This window comes from Calypte anna, chromosome 4A (genome assembly GCF_003957555.1).
Source record: "Calypte anna isolate BGI_N300 chromosome 4A, bCalAnn1_v1.p, whole genome shotgun sequence".
In the NCBI taxonomy this organism is placed as follows: Eukaryota; Metazoa; Chordata; class Aves; order Apodiformes; family Trochilidae; genus Calypte; species Calypte anna.
The window spans coordinates 33,379,585-33,405,897 of NC_044248.1; the positions used below are offsets into that span (position 1 = coordinate 33,379,585).

General features: G+C 42.5%; 1 protein-coding gene across 1 annotated transcript in view; it reads left to right on the forward strand.

Annotated features, from left to right (window-relative positions):
- The first annotated feature begins 1,812 nt into the window (after window positions 1–1,812).
- Window positions 1,813–26,313, forward strand: part of DCHS2 (dachsous cadherin-related 2) — a 111,803-nt gene continuing 87,302 nt past the window's right edge. Inside the window, 1 exon segment of the mRNA XM_030450316.1 lies at window positions 1,813–3,633. Within this exon segment, the coding sequence (XP_030306176.1) occupies window positions 1,813–3,633 (1,821 nt within the window).

A 26,313-nucleotide genomic window follows, 5' to 3' on the forward strand; every position in this document is an offset into this window, starting at 1 on the left:
CTCAAAGATGTGGTATTTCTGGAAACATGCTGTGGCTGGACAGTGCTTTTATAGTACTTTGCTCTTATAAAACTGTTTAAGTACCTTGGCCTCACAAAATACACAAATGCTCAGTTATGTATTAATAGTGCCAGAATCAGAGACAACCAGGTTGGTCTTATTTTTTTCCCGTTGTCTTCACGCATGCTGTATCTGAATCCAGAACTTCACTCTTTAGGCACTGCTTGACCTTGGCAACAGCAGGTTTTGTTTAGTTTTTCAGTGAGTGTGCCTGATTGAACATGATTCACATGTTTTCTTAGTGACTGCATGGGCTGCATGGGACATGGCTGTTTTTCCAAACTTGCTGTGATTCAATGGAATTCAGGCATTTTCATATTGAACATCTGTGACTTGGGGAGGATCCATGTGTTTTCTCAATGAATATGAATGGAACTGGCAACGGCCTCTGCGTTTCCTTCTTGCTTCTATGCTTGTAATTATCACGATGTATAAATATACAGAGACTTTCCTGAGAAGATCTGACAATATCTAGCTTTTGCTCAGCTTTGTCACTCCATGTAAAGGGGCAAGTCAGATACAGTGGATACATGTGTCTCCCCTACCACGCGTGCAGATGCACACAAAGACTTCCAGACTTATTTTAAAACCTAATTCTCCCTCTTCCCTAACTGTTAGGTCCTAAGTGTTTGGAAAAACCCCTCCTCTTCCCCTTTACCTCCCTTCTATTAATATGTCAAGGGCTGTTGCAGTGGCTTTGTCCTCTCCTTGGGGAATGGCTGCTCTGGAAGCAGTACTTGAGTGGTTCTCCTGTGACCAGGAGAAGTGGAAAATAGCAGAACACCTGCCCTGCCAAGTGTCCATTTGCAAGAGAGGACTAACCTGCAGTAACTCCTGCTCCTTTCATGTCTTTGCCCTGATTTTACTTGGCTGTAGTAGGATGAATTTACTTTTCTCCAACCAACAGCCAGACTCTTGCCAAAAAGGCAAAATTAAGTTTGGAAAAGGATGAGTGGGAATAGCAAAAGACTGGTAACTGATGAAGTATTGTACTTAGCTTTCATGGGAAAATGGATGGCTGGTACTTAGCATTTATATGATGTTGTATATTCTCAGTGCCACTGAAGCAATAGTGGCATCCTTAGACCATTCCCAGCTAGATATGGGAGTCAGGAATGGTAAAAAAGGAAGGTGACTCTGGTCTTGCTGAACATGATGAAAGTTTCTACTTAAAGCTGATTTCTGGTAAATGCCTCCCTGCTGTGCTGAGCACTATTTACTGACTAATGCTAGGATAAGAACAAGTTTTTTCATTGAAAATGAGGACCAGAATATTAAAAGGAGAAAAATCCTTGCTGAACTGACAAAGTCGTTCATCCTCGCAGATTTCCCTCTTATTTAAATTCTCCCCCTCTCTGAGGCATGCCTCTGCATCCAGAGGCAACCCATGCTCTGGTCACCCCTTTTCCCCATCCCCAGCTTAGCCAGCCTCCCCCCCGGGGGACCAGTTTCGGTGAAGACCTTTTCAGCTTCAGGGCAGTCACTCCTAGAGCATCGCCACACCACCCAAACCCTGCCCCACATGGGCAGACAGCCCCCGGGAGGGTGGGGGCTGGGTGGGCGGCGGCCCGTCAGCGCTGCGGGGGCCGGCGGGACCCGGCGGGGCGGGGGCTGTGCGGGGCGGTGGCAGCGGGGAGCCGCCCTCCCCGCCCCCTTGCACAAGCTTGTCCTTCCCAGCACCAGCGCCGGGTTGGATTTCCTCTCGCAGCGGCGGGGCGCAGGCTGCCCGTGATGCCGTCTTAACGGTGGAGCATGGCGCGGCGGCTGCGGGGCGGCAGGTGCCGGGGCGGGCCGGGCGGCGGTCCCCAGACGGGGCGGGCACTGGCGCTGCTGGTACCGCTGTGGCTGTGGGCGGCGGGCGGCTTTGCGGCTCCGGTGTATAACCTGAGCCTGGCGGTGGACGAGGGTCTGCCGGCAGAGACGCTGGTAGGGGACATCCGAGCGGGGCTGCCGGCGGGAGCGGGACCGCCGGGAGGCTTCCTGCTGTCAGAGGGGAGCGGCGAGTCTGCGGTGCTGGCCGACTTCCACATCCATCCGGAGACGGGCATCATCCGCACGGCGCGGCGGCTGGACCGGGAGCGGCGGGCGCGCTACAGCTTCGCGGCGGCCACGCTGCGCGGCGAGGTGGTGCAGGTGGAGATCGCGGTCACCGACGTGAACGACCACCCGCCGCGATTCCTGCGGGACTACCTGCAGGTCAACATCTCCGAGCTCAGCCCGCCCGGCACCGCCTTCCGCCTCCCGGCCGCCCGCGACCCCGACGCCGGCCGCTTCGGTACGCAGGGTTACGCGCTGCTGGAGGAGGAGGGCAACGCGGCGGGGGAGCCGCCGCTGTTCCAGCTGCGCTACGGGAGGCCGGAGCCGCTGGAGCTGGTGCTGCTGCGGCGGCTGGATCGGGAGCGGGCCGAGACGCACCGGCTGGTGGTTGAGGCGTGGGACGGCGGCAGCCCGCGGCGCCGGGGCCGCCTGCGGGTGTCGGTACGGGTGCTGGACGAGAACGACAACGCGCCCGCATTTAGCCGCAGCGAGTACCGAGCTCGGCTGCGGGAGGACGCGCCGCCCGGCACCGCCGTCTGCCGCTTGCGGGCCACTGACCCGGACCTGGGGGCTAACGGGGAAGTGCGCTACGTCATCAGCCGCCGGCAGAGCGACCCCGACGGTTACTTCGCGGTGGAGGAGCGCAGCGGCGTCCTGCGCCTCCGCCGCCCGCTGGACCGCGAGGCTCGGGCGCTGCACCGGCTGGTGGTGGAGGCGCGGGACGGCGGCGCCCAGCCCGAGGTCTCCAGCGCCCTCGTTTCCGTGGCCGTGCTGGACGTGAACGACAACCGCCCCGCCGTTCGCCTGCTCTACCTCACCGAGAGCGGCGGCCCGCGGGTCTCCGAGGGGGCGAGGCCTGGCGACTATGTGGCCCGCGTGTCCGTCTCGGACGCCGACGAGGGCGGCGAGGCTGCGGCGGAGGGCGGTGGCGGCGTCGCGCTGTCTCTGCTGGGCGGCGAGGGTGCCTTCGCGCTGCGTCCGGCCGGCGCCGGCATCTTCTTCCTCTGCGTGGCGGGACCCTTGGACCGCGAGAGCCGCGACCTGTACGAGCTGCGGCTGGTGGCCACGGACGGCGGCGTCCCGCCGCTCTCCACCGAGGAGCCGCTGCTGCTGCGCGTCTCCGACCTCAACGACGAGGCGCCCGCCTTCCCGCAGCCTCACTACCGCGCCGCCGTCTCCGAGGCCGCCTCCCCCGGCACCGCCGTGCTCCGCCTCAGCGCCTCCGACGCCGACGAGCCGGGCTCGCCCAACGCCGAGGTGCGGTACTCGCTGGAGGGCGACCCGACCGCCCTGGCTCTGCTGCGCATCGACGCCCACAGCGGAGCCGTCAGCACCCGCGCCCGCCTGGACCGGGAGCGGCAGGCGGCGCTGGAGCTGCGCGTGGTGGCGCGGGACGGCGGGCGGCCCCCGCGCGCCGCCGCCTGCCGCCTCAGCGTCCGCGTAGAGGACGCCAACGACAACGAGCCCCGGTTCCAGAGCCAGGTCTACCGCGCCCGCCTGCCCGAGCACGCCGCTCCCGGCCGCTGCCTCCTCCAGGTGAGCCGGGAGAGACCTCAGGATGGGGACGGGACCCCGGAGGGCTTGTGCGGGTGATGCCCCGCGGGGGCGCCCGGTGCGGACGGAGGAGGAGGAGCTAAGGGTGCGGTGAGGAGGTGCTGGTGGTGTCCGTTAGGCGCGCGCCCCGCCTGCCGGGCCGCTGACCCCGAGTCAGAGCGGTTCCAGTATTTTTCCAGTGGTTTATCAATATGTGATAGGCGCTTTATATAAATAAATGTGTGTATATACATATATATATATATATTGAACGGTGCTGTTGAAGGCTTTGGCTGAACTCCGGGGCGCCGTGAGTGGAGCTGGGTTAATCGGCGCACCCGTAGCGGTGTGTTCTCTGCACCTGTGCCCCTAAAAGTACATCCCGTGACGCGTGTGGAGTAAGTAATGGGCAGGGAAGCTCGGGACTCCAGAGGGAATCAGGTATCGGCTCCCCTGGAATTCCAAAGGGAGGTAACTGCCTGTGGTATATTTGTGGACGTGAGATGGTCCTCAACAGTGCCAACAGTAAGAGCCATCTCCGAGGGTGCCTGTCACCCACGCTAGAACAGAGGCGCCCAGACAGCAACACAGAAGGACATGAAATTAAAAAATCGCTTCTGGGGCTTTGTAATATTTCCAGAGCGCTCCGCTTAACCAAAATAATGCCTTCACTCTGCCTTCAGAGAAAATGGCTAATACTAATAAAGAGAGGCTTTTAGTTGTCCATCAAAAAGCCTTTATTCCTTTATTCCTTTCAAGTGAGACTGAATACTTTGCAGGGCAAAGGGTAGATAGCCCTGCTTTTAGCTTGGAAGGATGTTTCAGAATGTATACCTTTGAGCAGAGCAGTGTTGTCCACCTGTAGAAAAGTCACAGCAGTTGATGGAGATACAAATATTTTGGAGTTTGTGCAGAAACCTGCATTAATTTCGGAAAAAAAAATGTGCTGAAGAGACCTAAGGAGAGTTGCAATGTGTTTTTCCAGTACCTTTGAAGAATAATTATTCTGTCTTTATCTCCAGGTGCTCTGCTTAATTTATTTTAAAATTAGTAACCATTAATGATGTTTTGTGTCTAACAACCATTTTTTTCCCACAAAAAGTGTTTTCCTCTTTTTAATTGCACTCTGATCTCAAAAACTACACAATTTGCATAGCCTTAATAAAACTCAACCTGCAAAAAGTTTGGGAAGGTTGACCTCATGGAGCATTTTATTTCTTACCCCAAACTATAAAGGAAATTCAATCATTGCTCTTTCTTTTTTTTTCCTCCAGCCCTCTGTGAAAAAAGGAATATTCTGCCCCAGGAAAGACCAGGAGGAAGTTAATAATGTAATTTTAAAAGCTCACCATCTCCTGGGGTGGAGCGAGGACCTGGACACAGGTGTCTGTGGTGCTAGAAGCCATGGGAGAGCACTGCCACAGCTGGAGTTGATACACAGGGATTTTTTTGCTTTCAAGTTAATCAGAGATCAGCATCCTAAAGGATACATGAAGCATTTTGAAGAAAATAACCTGTGCAGTTTTGTTATTTTTTTTTTCTTGTGGATTCTTATAGATGGATTATGCTGATTTTGTAGCTGGTTGAGAGTGTCATGTAGATATCTGTGGTGTACTGAATTTTGAAAGTTTGAACAGAAATTTGAACAGAATCCTGTTTAGAGAGTCAAAAGAAATAGGTCCTGGTGGCTGAGTCACGAGACTTGGGATATTTAAGCCAAAGGTAAATGAGAATGAGGGATGATGTGTAGAAGGAATAGCAGATGAGAATCCCATAGACTGCCAGGGAAGGAAATCGGTGTTTCTACTTGCAGGTTTATCCTGGGTCATCATAGTGATGTTCAGGCTTCATACTGCATTGTATAGCAGGCTTCAGTCTTAAACGTAACCACCATTTAAGCTTTAAACTTACCCACCTTTTAAAACTATCCTCATACCATTTTCCCTGGTTTGCTTCTACTCAACCAATGTGGGAAGGAAAAGCTGTCAGGAAGCATGTGGCTTCATTTATGTTTCTCCAGGAGTTGCAGCTTGTGATAAGAAAGAATAAATTAGTTTTTGGTTTGGCCAAGCCATTTCTTAGGGTCTGTGGTACAAGTCCTGTCTCTGACTGGGCTCTTGAGCTTAAAAGCTATCATAAAAGGGAGATAACCACAAACTACAGCATTTCTGCTCCCGCAGAACTGGAAACAAACCAAGCCACCAAAGAAGGCTACACATGCAACTTAGTTTCCTCTGCTCCACCACCCACTTCGGGCAGCTGAAGAGGACTGCAGCTGTTTATCACACACTTGTGATAAACATCTGTGCTCTGCCTCACATTTAGATCACAGTCATAGCTGCTGGAATTCCTCTAAACCTTTTAGTCTGTTCCTGGTGCAAGCAGAGGCATAACTGAAGTCTTGTTTGGTAGTGAGCATTGCCTGGGGGCCAGCTGATGTCTGGAGCATTCAGCCCTAGTGCTTTGCTGAAGCTCTGCTCAGCCACTAAATACTGGCCAGTTTGTTCCATTGTGTTGTGATTGTGTGTTGATAATAGGAAATTTATTTTTTTTCTTCTGGAAAACCTTTTGCTCCTGCTGTGATTATTATTCAGGTTATCTTCATTCTTCTTGTTCCTATCCAGAAATGTGGCCCATCATGTGTGGGCTAGATTTATGAATGTAAGTCTGTCTTTTACCAGTTTCTCCTACTTGATAGGAATTCACTGGTTAGAATTAACTGGGCATTTAAAAGATGTATTTTTCAATCACTCTTGGAAACATTGCTTTTTTCCAGGCATCTCTGTATGGGCTCTTCTGTGTTGACAAAAGGCTTTCCTTTCCAGAACAGATTGACCAGTAAAGGAGACTGTAATGATTGCATCACTGGGGAAAATACTACCTGTGGAGGTCAGAAATCTGAGCGGAAAAATGAAAGTCTAAAAGAGCAGGGTAAATCAATGGTAATGGGCTGTTGGATACTTGGAAGTAGAGCAAAAGTATGCATTGAAACACAAGTAGATTTTTTGAGATGTTAACTGTGTTTGTCACATTTTTATCTATTTTTTGATACTGAACTTCTGATGTGTTACTGGTTGTTACAGACACACCTTTGTTAAAATCTAAGCTTTGCTGGTGGGATGACTGAAAAGAAACAAGCCAAAAAGAGATACAGGCACAGGGAGTAAAAGGTGAATGCAGTAGGAGAGGAAACACAGGCCAATACAATTTGCTGTAATAAAAATGGAAGCAGCAGAAGCATTCTGTGCCATGTGATGTCAGCAAATGTTTCAGTAATTATTTGATTTATTCAGATGAATCAACATCCCTGTTTCTTCATGTGGAGGTACTGTATGTTATTTTTGAGTGTTCACCGACCTTATGGATGACATTTCTTACTCTTATTATTATGATAAACTTTCAGCATAATGTACATCTGTTTCCTGAAGATCTTCAGCATGATCTACAAAGGGGGTAAGATGGAGTGAGAGCACCTTGGGCTTTCTCATGTTTGTTTTTGTTGTTGTTTGGTTTGTTTTTTTGTGTGTGTTTTCTTTTTTTTTTTTTTACTATAACTTTCATCCAACAATGAAGGTCATCGATCAACATCATCACAAATGCCTATGGCTTGTGGTGATGATTATGTCTTATTCTTGCACTACTTGGGTGTCAGCTTGGCTATTTTAGGTGGATCTAGCATCTGATGGTGAATACCTCTGTGATGATGGCACCGTTTTGGTCTAAGAATATGACAAAGTGTCTCTCTTCTGAGCCATTCTTTTAGTCCTTTGAATAAAGTATGGAATAAAGCTTTGCTAACATACATTTAAATCTAACATACATTTAATTTGCTAACATACATTTAATTGCAGTGCTTTTCAGTGCTTATTGTTCTGGTTCAGTGTTCAATACGTCTCCAAACAGCACTGAGCTGTTAGGCTCACCAGGATTTTCAGTCGTGTACCTGAAATGGCAATTTATTTCTTTTTTTTCATGGGGCAGGCTAGAGGGAAATAATTCAACACATCAGGTGGCACCACTTTTACTTGTGTTGTACCTTATGTCTTGATGGCAAATATTATCTTGTTTCTATCTTCCAGGGACTCCTGCATAAAAGTGTATTTCTCCCTTACTGGGCTGTGCAGGGCTTATGGTTAGAAAGAAAGTTGGTGACTGTATCAGCTGAACTCATATTTTGAACTTAATGTAGGCATTTATTTGGTTTTATACAGCATAATACATTATATATCTGTTTTGAGGGCTTGTAGGTTAAACTGGCTTCCAGTGCCTGGGTATGCTGTACCTTGTAAGTGCTGCATAGCACGATTGTAGTTCAGTTTATACTGCAGAGACATTCTTAGGAGAAGTGTAATGACTTACATACCTGTAATTGCATCTTGAAGAGAACATTGTCATGACATAGTGACAGTCGTGTCAGTAGATTAATATTTTTTCCATTATTATTATTTATTAGAAAATAAATTTTTAGTGGCTTTAGAATAATTTCTTACAGAGCAGAGGAACAGAAAAAAAAACATATGTTATCTATCAAATGATAAAACCTGGGTGCATTCCACTGTTATGACAACTTGCACTTTTCTGGTCCATTAAGGAGGCTGTTTTAACTCATTGGTTATTGCTCCGAAGTTCCCTTTATTTAAAAATAACAGACTTTCTGATGCTGAGATTGTGGGAGGTTTGTAAATGCAATGACAGCAAAGAAAGATTTTGTATAAAGCTCTTAAAGCAAACCTAAGCATACTAGAAATTATGGAATAACAAACTTAGGGGGCTTTAGAAGATAATATTAAAAGCTATAATATATGTAAAAGGGGTGTGTGAGTTTTGAGGATTTTTAAGTACTTACTATAGTACTTACTATATTTGAGAGAAATTCTTACTTGAAATACACATTTCCAAGAGGTACCTGCAGAATGAAAGAATTCTAAAAAAAAAGACATTTTAACATGCATCTTTTCCTAATTTTTCTGTTTTGTGCAAAAGAAGAAAGAAAGCTAAGAGAACAGGAAGGAATGGAGGATATGTGCCTGCTGTGAGGGATGGAGATTTAGAGACTCATCTCTCATTGGGGTGCTGAGCAGGTAGCATCATTAGCTGGAGGCTGCATTTTTCTTCCTTTTCTTTTCCTGAATGTTGAAGCAAGGAGCTAAAAGGACAATCCTTTCTCTGATGCTTTTGGTTCTGGATCATTTAGTCCATATTGTCATTACTGAAACTAGAAATCAAGCCAGCAAACTAGGTAGGTTTGCAGAAGTTAAGAGCTATAAAATCAAGCTCACCCTAGCTAGAGGAAAGACAGAAAGAAGACGGAGGTCAGGCCATGCATTCCTCTGTTTGCTTCTTTAGCTTCCCAGGTCTAATTTTCACTGCATCCAATTTAAAGAAGTTGTCTGCAGAAAAGATACGTTTTGTCGTTGGCTTAGAATGCTATTGTGTTTTACAACTAAACCAGTTGATAATAGAGTGACCAAACCACAGACTAAACTGCAGTTAATAGCAAAGAAATTTATAATCTAACCTATAATGCAAAATATTTTTTTCATCCAATTTGTATTTTTATTTTACTGAGTCTGAAAGCATTTAGCATGCCATGGTATACCTGTAAGGTATGTGACTTTTGTAGCAATTATTTCTTTCTAAATTCACAACAAACAGCCACTTGTACTGCATAAACCACTGAGTGGATTCTCAATAGATTATAATGGCTTTGTGGGTATAAAATGACTTTTTAGGGCTATGCACAATGTTTTGTAGTTTATTAATATATAGCTTTAGAGGTGTGGATGGTCTGAGCTTAGAGATGAACAGATGTGTTTTTGAATCTGTGAAGCAGCCTGCTGATTGCAGTGCTGAGCTGATTGCATTAAGGGACAAAAATGAAAAAAAATCATTATTTTAAAGTAATTTTTAAATTAATAAGATTCCTACATATTATTTTTGCTTAAGATTTATAGTTGTGGTGCCCTTCTAGCATTTTAACAATAGGAAAACTGTTCCATATATAATGGAAATGTTTATCGGAATGAGAGTCCTTGATGCAGTCCTTTCAGTGTCAGCGTCCAGAACCAAATGGATACTTTGTAGACGCAACAAGGATTTCAGATGTAGATTCAAGATCCCTGAAAATGCAACGATATGAGAAATGGGAGGTGGAAATCTCTGACTTTTGCTGCTCTTAGTTTGAAGTCACTCTTAAATGTGGCAAGTGTTAAATTCTCAGTGTTTATCACCTGCAAAGAACAGATCTCTGGAGCTAATCCCTCCCTGCCCATGAGCTGAGTCTACAGCAGTTTGCTAACAAAAGCCAGCAAGAACAGGACCATACATAACACTGAAACTTCAAAGTCCTTGACGTTCAAGCATTTGGCTTTTATTTGAGAATTTAAAATTATGTGAAAGTTGGAAAACAAAACCATTTTTAAACTACTGCAGAAAATGACCTTTTTTGCCAGTTCTCAGGATTTTTTTTAAAATTGTCAGCAAAGTGGTTCCAGGAAGAGGGAACATTTGAAGGGTGGTGTGTGGCTAAGTCTGAAATTGCCTGTACTTTGTTGTACAGCCATGATGAAAAAGCAGACATGCTTGATAAAGATATTGTTGTTAGAGAAATTAGATGCATGCTTAGCTTTGGTGTAGTAGGGGAGGTGTAAGGATATTAAATAGTGTTAAACAAGTGCTGTATATTTCAGAGATCTGTGAATTTAAATATTATGTATAATACTGCTCAGAGCACCAGCAGCTAACATAGAATCCTTGAATACCTTTTACTAGTAAGTTTGTAAAGTTTTATGCAGCATAACAAATCCACATTCAGCTAAGTGTCCGGCAAGTGTTCATTCATAGCCACTGATCTGGAGTAATGAATGTGAGCTGCTTTTTTAGATGGAAGGCTTTCCAATTCTGAAATGGAGAGTTCACCTTTATTCAAAGAGCTGAATTCAGCAGTTGTCTTATCATACACTTGAGCAAATTATTAATAAGCTCTAAATGGCTGGGTATAGCCTGTCCATTTATCAAATATTAATGTCATTTTATCATCCATATAGATTTTCATAAGTTGCTAGGTCAGCAGAAGGCTTTCCTGGAAGGTTTTAAAGCATTGGGGAATAGATGAATTAGGAATCTCTTAAGTTCCAGCTTACTAGGCAAACAAATTGACACCTTGCAAAATGAACCTTTTTATTTTACCTTGGTGCTCAATTCATTCTTGAAAACAAATTTCTAATTGTATGAAAAAGCAACAATGATTTACAGACTCTGCATTTCTCTTTTAAAATGCATGAATGTGATTTAGAACCCAGACAGATGCTTTATGGACTTCAGTGTGCGCTTAAGTAGCTTATAGAAACCTGTTCTGCAGTACACTAACAATAGAATTTGTGCAATCCCTACCCCACAATCAGTGTAAACTGGTGAGTAATATGAACACTGCTGGAATGAGGAGCAGGGCTCTCTGTCTGACTGATTATCAAAATTCTGCTGCCAGTGTCAACAGGCTGGAGATGCAGGTACCTGTTAACAGAGCACTTGGGGGAAAATGCTCCACAGCTCACTTGGCACAAGGGCTGGATGTAGGAGCCTGTGTAGATACTGTACTGGAGCAGGATCACATCTATCCCCATATTGGTTTTCTCATACATATTTAAGCACATGCCCTGGAGGAGTGTTTAAACAGAGGAAACAATATGTGAATCTTCTCTTTATGGATCCTTGGTGTAAGGACATCCCAAGCAAGACTGGATGAAGCTTGGAGCATCCTAGTCTAGTGAGAGGCATCCCTGCCAATGCAGGGGGTTGAAAATTTAAGGTCCCTTCCAATCCAACCCATTCTATGAGTCTGTGATAATTCTATATATTTGTAACTCTGAATGGATTTTTTTTTTCCTGTGGATCTTACTTAGCCCTCAGCTTTTTTCAAGTATCATCAGCACTGTGTCGGGATGTGCAATCAGCTGCCAGCTCTGTGAGGAATTACCCCTTTGCTTTGAACCTGGAGACAGAGAATGATTTGTCCCAACTACTCATGGTTTCACACATCTGTTACATCACCTCTCCATCTCATTTCCAGTACTGCTTCTTGTTAGTTGAAAAAAACAAACAGGTGAACATTGAATTGCTTGGGATTTACACCATGCCTGGGCAACAAGTCCAGTAGTGTATTTAGCATTGCAAGAAAAAGATGTGCAGATACTTCTAACCTTTGTGTACTGAACTGCTCTCCTATATAAATGATATATATTTGTATATAAATGTGCAGCAGATTAAACAGTTTTATCTATGTAACACATACATGACCAAATGAAATAACTGCCAGCATTTACATTAGCATTAGTTACTCTAATGCAGGAGGGCTGTTTGTAAGGACCCCTCTGCTGGCTGACTGTGCTTGGATGTAAAATCTCTGCTGATTCTTCCAGGTAATTATTTGGTTAGGGTGTTCAGTATAGATGCAGAAACTACGTACAATGAAATTGCTGATGAAATTTTGCTGCATCCAAAGGCAGTTCTCACTCCTCACTCAGTCCTGATTAAGTCAGTAGTGTAAAGGAAGTAATCTTCCTGTGGGTAAACTTGACGGTACAACCCAAAGTCTCAGTCTGCATGGTAGCATCTAACAGTTTGTAGAACATATTTTAAGGGCCATGCTCATGTTGCAGCCTTTTTTGTGCCTGCTTCCTCACTCCCGCAAGCTTCCTGTAGATCCATGTGTGTATCAACTGTATGGATAGCGCTTTGTTTAGACTGGGTTTTCATTCTGTAGCTGAAAGTACAACACAAGAGACTCAGCTCTAGGTACTCTCTTTACCTCTTTTTTCCCTTAACAAAACCAAGCATTACATTTGTGCCAGACTTCCTAGCTCCATTTCCTGCTGGATATGATTGGAATAAACATCAGGATACTGTTGTGCCTATTTACTTGTGCTCACAGGCTGCACTGCTTTAAGCGTAAAACTGTTTCATACACACAATATTTGCTGTAATAGAAGCAAATATACCAACCCCCAGCCTTGACAAATGTCTCAGTCTCCTGCATTGACCTTTTGTAAAGTGTTTTTGTCTCCCTTTCCCCTTCCCTGTCCTCAGCTACTTCCTTCATGCGGAGAATTAGGTTGTCATGCTTAGTCTGCTCCACTTCCACTGCCTTGTGCCTACATCTGGTACTGAGAAAGGGGTAATAGGAAGGGCAGTTTTGTGACTAATGTCTGCCTAAACATACACAAGACAAACAACTTGTATATGCCTTGGGGTTTTTTAACTCATAAACAAACACATATGGTTTAATGCAGTCTCCAAGGAACTGGATGTCTTTTAGCAGAGAAATATTGGAGGTCACTGCAGTGTGCCTCTGGTGCATTACCTTCTATATTTTCAAATGTGTAAAACCTCAATAAATGCAATTTTATACTACAAATTCAGTTTTTCCTGCTATGTTTTGTAGTTGCATTGAATTCTGAACTAATGTCCTGACAAATGACACAGTAATGCTTTACCAAAGCTTTTTCTCCTAACCACTCTTCTTCAGTGTAGCTGAACTGGTAATAGGCTGATATTTTGTCTGGAACTATGTTTTCTTCTAGACTATTATCAGTCACAGATACACTGAAATCTTTTTCTCTGCTCCTTTACACAAGTAGGGTTACATATTAAACATTCTCTGTAGATGTATAAGCACACAATTACTGTTCCTTAGGGTTACATTATTAGTCTTTCAATACCCCATTGCCTTGAGTATTTATCCAGTTTGACTCCGTAAGAAATTCCCAACATTTTTATTAATTAGCTAATTTTATGGATATTTTTCACTTTGGAACTTTTTCACTATGATGCTACATACCTGTAGGCTCTGTATGCACTTACATGGACATGGACTCAATAAAATGGGTCCATCGTTCTGTTTTAAAAAGATTTTCAGTTGTCTTAAGATACTCCCATATGGAGAAGAATAAACTCTTTAAGACAAGGATTGTCCCTTTGTTAATGCTTATGCTGGTTGTTGTACCATAAGTGCATGCTTAGGGTTTTTTGTGTATTATTAGGAATTATGTTAATCTGAAGAATGCATAAACACAGAATTTAAACTTTAAAACGTGTAGCTACATTTAGAGGAAGAGCAAGAGCATCCTGAATGTACTAACTCAGTTTTCAATAGGTTGATGCCTGTTTTGAGTGTTCTTTGTGCTATACCATTACTCTTGCTCACGAAAACATCAAATATATTTCTGATTTTGCAGCATTTTGAGAAATAAAATAACTGAAAGCACTTCTAATTTCTCTGCTTACACTTGTAGTTCCTGTAGTGTGGTTCTAAGGTGGCATTGTTACCAAGGGTCAGTGTTTGGAGCCACGTGAGGGTCCAGGCTCCAGCTCATGGTGCAAAAGCAGAACAAGGTAAAAGTTGTTCAAATTGGAGATTGTTTGACTCAGAGCACAAGATTCAGTAATGCTGGATTTAAAAAATTGCTAAACCTGGTAATTTCTGCCTGCCTTCTGCTTTGCACGGGTCTGTAAGCCTGTGCAAAGTAAGTGTAAAATGCCACCATATGGTAGCACTATCAAACAACATTGTGCCAATTGATGCCTGCACGAGTTGTGAGGCAGTGGGGACCTGGGAGGCTCTTTTCAAAAAAAGCTTTTGTTTCACAAACATTTAGGGACCTGAGGAACTTAAACCAAAATGAAATCAGCCATGACTTGTTCTTTGGGGGCTTTTCAGGTTCTCTGGGTTTTGAAAATTCCAACTTATTTAATGTGTGTCTGTGGGTCTCTGAAGGAGAGGGCAAGCACTGCATGCGTGACAGTGCAGGAGCAAGGGGAAGAAATAAACTCCAATAAAAATATGACTTGCTGTTCTAGAGCCTAGAACAACTTCTTAATGTAACATTTTAAAACAATGTGTACTACAATTAGTAGTAATAGTAGAATAATTATTTTCCCCACAAGTTTAATTTGAAAACAAAGTCACAACTTAGAAAATCCTCTGCTTTAGCTTTACATTTGTATAATTTTTAAAGGATCTAAGAGAGTTTCATACTGGTTTTAAAAAGATAAAAGACAGCCCCCCCCCCATACATTTGGCCTCTCTGTTTATTTGCTTGCTTGTGTTGCTGTTAAAACTCTTTATCCCAGCATTTGATGGGGTTTTTTCCATTCTTTTTTTTTTTTTTTTTTTTTTTTTTTTTTTTAAGCTGTCTTTGAAGTTGATGTCTTTAGCAATGATTTTGGCAGTACCTCAGTCTTCTATTGATTTTGTTCTGATAAAAGGCTGCTTTTGTGTTCTTTCCATTGAAAAAAACAGTCCCCAAATCTCTTAGGTTTGTAATCTGCAGTTAACAGAAGTAAGGTTTAAATTTTTGTGGAACTAATCAATAATTACTTTTTTCAACTTATTTCAATCTCCATTTTTGCTGGTATCTGAGAAGGGGGAGAACACCTGACATTTGAAACACACTCTTTGAATGTCTGACTGCTTTTAATTTTCTGAGATGCTTGTCTGAAGGGACGACCCAAGCCAATATTTGAGAGTTAACACCAGAACATGTGTTACATTTCCAGAACCCCGTGGTTATGGGATGCCAAGTTCTCTTGCTATTTCTAAAACTCCTTGAAATGCCATGTTGAAAAATACTTATGTTTCCTGGGAGATTTTTGATGTCTATTGGATCTTATTGGCGACCACTTAAAGCCTATGTTTTGAGACTTTGATTTGATGTTATGGCACTGTTCTTACAAATTGCTTATAGTGGGAACCATGTTTTAGGCCTATGAGCATGCACATGAGAAACACTGGGAGGGGATTATCAGGTACAAATCAGCCTGCAGAAGATAAGGCTTCTGGGAGATCTTTTAGCAGCTTTCCAGTACCTGAAGGCGTCTTCAGGAAAGCTGGGGAGGGGCTTTTTAGAAGGGCCTATAGACATAGCACTGTGGAGAACAGTTTCAAACTGATAGATGGTAGATTTAGATTAGATGTTAAGAGAAAATTCTTTACTGTGTGTGTGCTGAGACACTGGCATAGGCTGTCCAGAGAAGCCATGTATGCCCCATCCCTGGAAGTGTTCAGGGCCAGGTTGGGTGGGGCTTTGAGCAATCTGGTCTAGTGGGAGGTGTCCCTGTCCTTGCAGGGGGGTTGGAATGAGACTATCTTTAAGATCCCTTTCAATCCAAACCATTCTGTGATTCTAGGAAATTTCGGTACCCACCATCCCCAAGGGCACCCAGTGACTACATCTCCCCTTTCACCCACCTACAGTTCTGGGAAGCAGAGCAGAACTGCTGTGCCTTCTGAACTGCATGGGAAGGCAGGTGTTTTCATCAAGGCTCTAGCTCTAGCTGGTCCACCAGACCTCTGTGCCCCATCATCTGTACTTGGTGTTTTCCAAATGGTAACTGGCAAGTTATTTGCACAGGAATGTTAATACTTAATTGGGAATATCTTACCTAAATCAGTCCATCTGTGGTTTTTAAGGCTGAATCGCTTTGACTTATAGTTATCAATGTATTTCTTTTTCTCCTCTTCAGTTTTCAAGGAATAAATTCTCAGCAAAAATATTGGTTTGTTGGCATGTAATTTCATATTCTTAAATTCTATTTTTATTACTTTGGTTTTGTAGTTCTGTGTAAAGATCCTCTTGATCCTCTTACACTGACAGTGCTTTCTGGTATGAAGAACTGGTGAATGTCATTGAAGTGCTTATGCTGGTTTTTTTCTTTGTTTTCTTGTGCTTGGCTTTTTTATTTTTTTGTGGGTTGTGTTGTTTTTTTTTTTTAAATGAATGAATAGTCCTAATAAGCTGGTTATCAATGCAATCAACGCATTTGTTACTTAACTTTTTCAGAACACTTTGATTCTTTAATGTCTTATTTATTTATGTAGCTTTTCACAACATAGTTCTTTGACTAATGGTTGTGTTGTTGGTATTAAATAAAACTTAGAGAAAGGTGATTTCTGCTGGCTGCTTTGCTAAGTCCAAATCAATTTACTTGAATGTCTAGAAAAACACATTATCGAAAGAATACTGAGGCACTTGTCAGGCGTTTTGCTTTTTTTTCTTTGTTGTTGTGGGTTTTTTTAAATCTTCTTTTCTCTTATTTCTTTATTCTTTGAAACTTGTTCTCAAATTTGCATCAGACTGGTAGGATTGTAGTGCCCACAATCAGTTGTTCTCCTTTCATTAAGATTCATTAGGATCTGGAATGATTGTGGTTGCAAGCTTTGTGCTTGTAGTTTTATTTGTCAGTTCTTTAATACTTCTAGGTTGGGTCCTCCCACTTTGAATGCTGTTTGAATTTTAAGATTCCCAACTTCCATTCTTGTAATCTCCCTGCAGTTAGAATGATGATGGTCAGTGCTGCTGGCAGAGGTGAGGAAGGCATTCCTGCAGCTCTAGCACAATGGCCACTATTAACAATGTGCTGTCTCCTCATCTTAGCAAACCCATTTCTGCTTATTCTCTTCACTTCATGAATAGCTATATGTTTTTATCATGATTTACTGAAGTCCCAGATTTTTCTCATATCCAAACTGGGTTTTATTTGTCATTGTTAACTGTTGATTTTTAACAGTGTGCATTTATCACATAAGAACTTTGAGATACAGACTTAACTGTTGTTTATTCCTGCATTTAATTTAAGCTTTAGTTACAATTACGTGGTCTGAAGTATTTGTGTCCAATGGCTCTATTATTTTCATTGAGCTGTGAGTCTCTGAGGCATTAAAATTCCTCATGAAGAAATCACTCCTGGTGATATTCTTTCTCCAAGGGCATTATTATTCTCTCTGTATATTCTCTCTTCAAATTTAACTTTGGGACCAAGGAGGCCTATAGCAGATACTCAGCTTTATTCCATGGGATGCTGGGGGAAAAAAAATCCTCTGAGCAACATATCCTCTGGGCATTAGCTGAACACTTAACAGCTGTTAAAATCCCCTCTTTTTACTCTGAGGATTAACCATCTTTGTTTCTCTTGGCTTATAGCCTTGCACATGAATTAATTCCATGGGTGGGTTTTTTGGTTTGGTTTTGGGTTGTTTTTTGTTTGTTTGTTTGTTTTGGGTTTTTTTTGTTTTTGTTTTTTCATTTTGTTTTTTTAATAACACACCAGTTAACTGGGGTTGCTAGAAGTGTTCCTCTCCTCCCAGGGCTTTTCACTGTCTAATGTGTTAGGGGTTTATTCTGTTAGGCCACTCATTCTCTAAGCCCCTTGAATCTGACCATTTGTGTGGTCTCTAAGCACGTTCTGGAGATACCATAAATCTTCCAAGCAACTGTTGGGCTTCAGCCCAATGCCTCTTGGCTTCTGCACCTTCTGGCTTTTCTTCATAACAAACCTTTTCTCACGTTTTGTTCTCAAGTAAATCATATGTCTCCAGTTAAGTAAGACCATCTCTTCTTTGCTGAAATTTTCTGAGATTGCTCCCTGTGTAGACTCTTCTTTTAGGTCTTTTTAAGCTTGTGTTTAATCTGCTCTTAGTGAATTTTTCTTGCTTGGGTATTCTCCTCTCTCCACTTCCTCCTTGTGGACAAGCAGGAGAAAGCTCATTCCTGGCTTTATTCAGCCTCAACCAGTGAAGCAGTTGTTGTTATTCATGGTCACTCTTCCTGTTGGGGTGGTGTGGTTGGAAGTGGTGTATATGAGAATTACTTGGTGAGAAAAAATGTAATTTCCAAATGTCAGACAAAGTTCATGAGTCATCTACAGGGACAGTTCCTGGACTGTCGCAGTGAGTGTGGATATTCTCACTGTGCAGTACTAAAACTGTTTTTCTAGGATGGGACTGATTTCCTTGGATTCACACAAGGGAAATCATGCCAGACCAACCTGATTACTTTCTGTGATGCTATTAATAGCTGGATAGATGAGGGGGGAGCAGTAGATGTTATCTACCTTGACTCAGCAAGGCTTTTGATGCTGTCTCCCATAACATCCTCATTAGGAAACCCATGAAGTGTGGGCTACAGGATGGACAGTTTGGACTGAGATGACAGAACTGGGTGACAGAACTCAGGGGGTGGTGAGCAATGTAGCAGGGTCTGTAACGAGCAATGACCCCAGGGGGCAATACACAGTCTGGTCTTGTTCAACATCAGTGACCTGGACGAGGGGACAGAGTGTATCCTCAGCAGGTTTGCTGATGATACAAAGCTGGGAGAGGTGGCTGACACTCCAGAGGGTTGTGCTGCCATCCAGCATTACCTGACCATGCTGGAGAGCTGGGCAGAGAAGAGCGTGATGAGGTTCAACAGGAGCAAATGTGGGGTTCTCCCCTCACCCAGGGAGAAAGAACTTCAAGCACCAATATAGGGTAGACCTGCTGAAAAGCAGTTCTGAGGAGAAGGATCTGGGAGTCCTGCTAGAGAGTGAATTGCCCACGAGGCAGTGGTTTGCCCTTGATGCCAGGAAGCCAAACGGAATCCTAGGTTGCATAAAGAGGAGTCCGGCAAGTTGGTGAAGGGAGGTCGTTCTCACTCTCTACTCTGCCCTGGTGAGGACAGAGCTGGAATGCTGCATACAATTCTGGGCTCCCCAGCTCAAGAGAGACAGGGAGTTCCAGCAGAGGGCAACTAAAATGATTGGGGATTGGAGCATCATTCTTATAAGGAAAGGCTGAGAGAGCTGGGACTCTAGCCTGGAGAAGAGAAGGCTGAGGGGAGACCTTGTTAATGTCTACAAGTACCTAAAGGGTGGGTGCAAGGAAGATGGAGCCAGACTCTTCACAGTAGTTGCCAGTGACAGGATGAGGGGCAACAGGCACAATCTGGAACATAGGGAAAAACATAGGAAAAAACCTTCTTTACTATGAGGGTGACAAAGAACTGGCACAGGCTGCCCAGGGAGGTTGTGGAGTCCCCTTCTCTGGAGATTTTCAAACCCCACCTGGATGCAGTCCTGTGTAACATTATCCTGCTTGTCTGGGATAGTTGCACTAGGTCATCTCTAGAGGTCCCTTTCTACTCTGTGATTCTGTTAATGAAGCCTCAGAGAGCGTCAAGAGGCAGGCAGCCATCTGCCATATTCCTCATCCTGTTTTTAAAAATTCTCCAAAAGGTTCAGGACTGATAAATATTTTTAATGTGTCTATTCTCTTTTGGAATTAATATTTATTGAGTTAAATAAGATGTATCCCTAAAAAGCAAAAAACAAGAGCTGTTACTGGGGGGAATAAACATGTCAGTCCCTGCCCATGCAGGGAGGTTGAAGCTAGGTGATTTTTAAGGCACCTTCCAACCCACACCATTCTAGAATTCTGTTTCTTTTGCTTCTGTGAAGTTCCGAAGTGTGAGATCCTCAGTGCCTATAATTCAGTCTACCTTTGTTTATAATTTTTCTGTTCCATGTACCAAATGGGAGAGATGACACAAGTAATTAAAGCACCACTGGAAGATAGAAACAGTAGCAAGATGTAAAAAGAGGTAGACTATCACAGAGATGAGTCCTTAAGGTATTCTTAATCATTGTGATACATTATTCTGCTGAGACACTGGATACTTCACACATGATACTTCCCAGGGAACAAATTATAAGCAAATCAGAACTTGCAATTTATCTTGCAGAAATAAGATTTAAGAAAGACAAGTTGAAAGAGAAATAAAAGTCCTGGATAGTAAAGCAAGATTCCCTCTCGTAAAGGAGGGGTTACTGTGACAATTCAGTTTACTTTGTGCTTACAGTCTGCCGCTGCTGTTGGTTTATTTCCCCAAGACCTCTTGAATACTGGGAGCCTGATTAATTATCTTGAATTAATTATTTCAGTATTAAGTGAAGGAGACAGAATATCATTGTTGATGACTTGGGAGCGACTTGAAGTGAAAATTGTAGTGAATTTCACTTGAAGTGAAATTGTAGAAATGGCAAAAAGATGGGAATCTTCTGTCAGAGCACTTGTTGGGAATATTAAGGAGTTACTTTGAAGCCTAATTGCTGTAATTACTTTATCCAGATGTTAACAAACTTAAGGGGGAAAAGCCTCAGCTGCATTCACTGTAGTGGGATGTAAGACTTCAGGCTAAGTGTTAGGTTAATTGTCTAAGAGATTTAGTTTCTGTAGGAGATGTTATTATTGCATTCATTCCCTAGAAATTCCACCTGGTCAGCATTTAATGCTTTTGCTTGCCCCTTAGTGCAGTACTGGTATCACTGACATGGTACTTGTTAGTTTGCTTTGGTTACTGTGTGTTGTGAGCAGGAAAAATTGATTACTGGAAACTTCCTGGATTAATTAAAAAAAAAAATTAATTAAAAACAATTAAAACCTCAGTAAGTTTAGATAGTGTCCTGAATGTCTGCTGATAACAAAGCTTTGCATTTGGGTGGTTGCATGTGGTAAAAGCCTTTTGTAGTTTCAGGCATTTGGAAGTCTTGGAGACTGTACTTTTCTTTGACAGGGTTTGTATTTAGTGAACTCTGCTTAACTCCAGTTTGTGCTGCCTGTTCCCTGTGATGCATTTCAGTTAGCACCAGTTGTCTTTGTCATCTTTTTGTCTGTAGCCATTTTGTAGGGTCTGAAAGGTATTCTTAAGATACTTATATGTGGTAACAGCACAGCAAAGCTAAAATCCCCAGACTGCAGAGGTCATGAGGACAATGTGATACATTTGGCCTGCTAACACAAGGAGGTGTTCTGCTGTTCCAAAGTTTTATTATTTGATTGTAAATTTCACATTCCTACTTGTGCTAGGGTCTACGTCTAATCCATATTTAGCCTTTTGTAAAATTTTATCTTCTAAACCAAATGATACTTGGAGCATGCCCAGGTTATTGAGGCTTTTCTATAGTCAAGCTTTCTGGTAAGCTGGTGTTACTGAGCAGTGAGTAGGATGACTGATAGTGCTTAAAACAGCATGGGAGAAGAGATTTCTTTGCTCCCAGTCCTCTACACAAACTAGAATAACTAATGTTGTTTCTTTTGTATTTTTAATACTTTATCAAGTTGTGTAGTATTTCTACCCTTTTACCATGTGGGTAGTTTATTTTTCTTATTTGATTTGCAACTGAAGCTGTTTCAGCTTCTTGCATGTAACATTCTGTCTGGACAGATGCTTTTCTCCCAAAGTCACTCATAAAATGCATGTATTGCTGCACTGTGCTATATCCCATGAAACTCTTTATGGTAAAAGCAGTGGCATAAACTGACAAATATATGAACTGTGAAGACTGATTTTGATAGTATAACATTTCCAAGTATATAGACATCACTCACATGAGGTTTCTTTCTGACTGTTCCTATTAAACTTTTGCATTATAATAATATTCATCAACTCAGTAGAATGATGTTAGAATTTGTCATAGCATGAGTTAGGATGGTGACATGTTCTGTGTGCTGCTTGAAAACTTGCTCTTGTGAAAATGTGCTTTCAATAATAGGGATGGAAATAGATTATTGAAGAAGCTTATATTTGTCAGCAACATTTGCATTTTCATGCTTTAACAATCAGGAACACTTAGTAACATCAACGTGACAAATGTGGAACATTTAGTCCTGTCATGATGGGTTTTTGGTGTGTGGTGGGGTTTTTTGTTTTCTAATTAAGACAACCAAAGACCCTGTTATGTTTTTTCTTGTCTTTTTGCAGTATGGTTGGTAAGTTTCAAACAGTCTTACCCAAGATAGTGGTCAGCCTTTTCATTTCTTCCAGTCTGGTCCTGCCTTCAGCACTTGAAAATGGCTCATACCCAGGGCTTTGCCAAGACATTTAAGTACCTGTAATTATATAGTCATCTAGCTTGTAACTATAAAGATGAAGATGGGTTTTAATTTTATCATGATCTGTTACAACAATACTATTCCTGTTTATTTACATCTAGCTTTGGATAATGTGCTTGCAATTTAAGCTGTCTCATTTTTTACTGTGTTGGCTCTGCCATTCAGATACCAATATGTTTGGCAGCCCTTACAATCAAGCTATTACAAAACTATTTTCATTCCTGTTATAGCATGAATTCCTAATAGTTGTGAGCAAACTTTTGTATTTTATCATTTTTGGTACTGTGATTTTTTTTCTTTACATTTGCATGGTGAAGAGAGTTACTTTGAACAAACTTTCTGATTCATTGCAGCCTGTCTTTAGATGCATCTCTACTTAAAAGCAGCTGATTTCACTGAGTCTGAGGATAAATATAAGAATCAAAGCTTGAATTCTTTGATAGGATTTCAGTAGGAATTGTAAGCTGTGTGAGATTATTTTAGCTGACAGTAACTTGCAAATTCCCAGGTGTCTTTATTGCAGAAAAACCTCACCCCAGCTGTGTAGGTTGCCTGTGTATCTCACAGATACAGTCCATCAGCAACTGTCCTAAAACAAATTTAAAACAACACATTTTATACCTTCACAATGACTGTGGGCAGTATTTTATTACAGAATGAAATTTGCTTTCTTCCGGAGCTGAGCAGCTGCAGTTTGTCCAACTGCCTACATCTGAGGGGCTTCAGAACCAGCAGGTCAGGTTCTATCATGAAAAAGAAACCAACCGCCCACTTTTCTTTGTAAAACAGGATAGTGACTCCTCACTGTGAAATCAGGGCTCAAAGGAGAATGAGAAATTTAACAGCTGCTTTACTTTCTCTTGAGAAGGCTCCCATGCTTCACAAGCCTTCATTTAGGCAGCAAGAAACCTCACTGCTTGGAAACATTTTTATTTTTTTTTCACTTGTGTTTCTTCTCTGTGCCTGGGTGATGACTGTTTCCATCCTTAGCTCTGTCTGTAGAGGTTGGAGAGATGTGTAGATGAATAGGTGGGAGTAGACCTGTTTTCAGAAGGAACTTTGTCACTGAGGCTACGTGACAAAAATAAATGTGGATTTCTTGTGGGGAAGGAAACTCCTCTTTAAAGAAGGAATTGTGCATGCATTATCTTGGGAGCAGAAAGTTATGGAGCATGTCAGAGTTCTGGTGCCACTTCCTGATTCAGATCCTTGGACTGGAAGCTTGGCACAGCTGGGTGACATAGACAAAGATGTTATTAAAGTGTAAAATAAGGCACTACTGTGTAACATTGATGCCTGGAGAAGGAGCATATTAGGTCTAATTTATGAAACTTGTCAATGTCAGGAAAACTTGTACTGGGTTTTTGTTAGTGTAAGAAAAAAAATCTCATTTTTTAAAGCAGGTTGAATAATGATACTATAAATATACTCTTTTAGTAACACATTCTTGTGAGATTTTTCATTTAGTAGCTACATAAATGCCTAGTTTGTTGAAAAGACTGTATTGAAAGAGATGCATTTCTGACCTTCTGTGCAGCAGAGTAGTATCTGAATAAGCTTTAAGATTTCTTCATCATCAATGTCCCTCTCCTGTGCTTCTGGGAGCCTCTATCTTTACGATGTGGGAGCTGACTGAGCTACAGCTATAGATTCTTCCATCTGAATTGCTACTTTAGTGCTCATTGCTTTGTTGAGAACAGGGACAGTTCTGTCATGATCTGGAAGAAATTGAATTTTGCTAAGGGAAGATCTGTCTCTCAGAAACCAGTGGTGCCTTTCACCATAGTGCTTGTTTGCCTGTGGGAACACAGATCCATTTCTTTCTCTTTTGAGCTGTTATTTAATGGAGAATTAGATGTGCTCGTGCTGTTACTGTGGCCACTGAGCAACTCTCTTGCTACCTCTTCATCTGGCTGGAGCCTTCCCAGGATTTGAGGCTGTCATGTGCTCATTTATCTGCTCCATGGGAGTCGAAGTTCTGAGGCCTCAAGGTGACAAAATTGTGATCATTGCGATGAAGTTCAACTGTAGGAGGAACACAACTTTTCGAATTGCTCTGGTCTTGTGAGTGCTTGGCAAGTAAGATAAATTCAGATGAACACCAAAACAGGTAGCCTAATATTCTGTAGGGAGATCTCATTTGGCCTGGGTGATGCTTGAAATGTGGCAGGGGTTTTTAAAATCTCTTTTTCACCAGTGCCCCCCTAGAATTGCTGGGGTTCAGCCAGCTGTCTGGTATCCATGTGCAAATCTTACATCTTGAATACCTAGGAAATAGCACTCTTACATTTGATAGCTGAGAGGGATGTTAACAGTACGTAAGCCATTATGTTTAATTTTTCCCCAGTGGTTTTGTGGAGAGGAAGAGCAGGGACCTTTTATGGTTTTCTGAAAAGATCTCTGAAACCAGCTCCATAACCCCTGTAAGGTGTTTATGACAGTAACATCCCCAGCCGTGAGGAATTCCATTTCTTGGCAGTTCCTGCGTAGGCTTGGAGGCAATGCTCCTCAAGTCTCTTATTTGGCTTCCTTAGGAATTGGGAAGTTACAGCACAGATGGTAAGTAAACAGAGGAGCTGAATAAACAGAGAGCCAAACAGGGGGTGCTTCAAAGGAGGCCCTTCTCAAATCAGTTTTAAAAGGGAACAAGAAAACTGAAAAACAAGAATTTAAATTTGTCCATATCCTACAAACCCAGATTGTTAGCAACAGCCTTGTAGTATGTTACTAATGGATATTCTTACTCTTTACTCCTTCTTAGCCTTCAGGAATGGGACCAAGTGCCTTCAGCTGGTTACTGCTGCTTAGTTTGTCTGAGGGAGCACTGCTGTGAAAGAAGCTGCTCCTTTTGGCAGCTAGGCAGGAATTCAACAGTGTGCAGGTAGTGAAAACTCTGTACTACAAGTGTGTGTTCCTGTGCTGATACACATCAACAGGAACCTGTGCTGACAGGGGAGAGAAGGTTTTAGTTTTGCCAGTGCTGTTAGTTTAGGACTTTTATGGGAACCAAATGTATGTTGTGGGAAACTGGGATGCTTCCTTAAAATTCATAAAGTCTCATTACATTTGTTTACGTGAAAAGGTCCCAATGCGGTCATTCACATGGCATTAGCTGGTCGCACACACAGGAGATGACTGCTGTGTGACCTTTCAAATTTGATAAAAGTAGTATGTGATTGTGGACAGGTTCACCCAGTAGACAAAATAAAAATAGTTACTTTACTGAATGATTAAAGCCTGAAATGGAGAGAAAATAGATCTGTTTAGATTTTTCCCAGCCAAAGAAAATAAGGACTGAGACCTCAACAGTAGCTGAGATTTATGGGATTCTGATGCTCACTGAAAAAAAGGGCTTATATCATCTATATACTAGCTTAAAATTAATTCAACATTTGTAACTTTACATCTATATTGTAACTGTATTTATGTGCATAAGCATGTTAATGTGAGACAGCTGCTACAGTTTTGTAGAGATGAAGTCCACATGATGAGCTGTTTTTGCATGCAACAGAGAGGCTCTAGTACTATTCATACTTGAAAGTGTTGCAGAAAAATGTGGTTTCACCACAGAACTTTGTCTTGGCACTAAAGAAGCAGCAAGTTGTGTCTTGCTGCAGGTTTTTCTGATTTCCATGGGTTCAAAGTTAAAAACTGGAGATGCTTGTTATCTACAGACCAACAGAAACTGCTGTATTTCCTAATGGCTATTTGAAACACATGAGAAGATGAGAAGCTTTTAAAGATCACCATGGTGTTGTTGATAAACAAGCAGATGCCCAGGGATGAGGTCAGTTTATCTTTGGAGTTCTCATCAGTAATGCCAGTTTCTTAAAGGGTGCAGAGGAGCCGAAGGCAGATGTAATGCAAACATAGTCATCACAGGAGTTTTTCATTAAAACTGTGCTTTTCTACCCTTGATCTTTTGAGTTGTGCCAGTCACTGTCATGCAATTCATGCTTTTTTAATTAAGAGTTTATTTT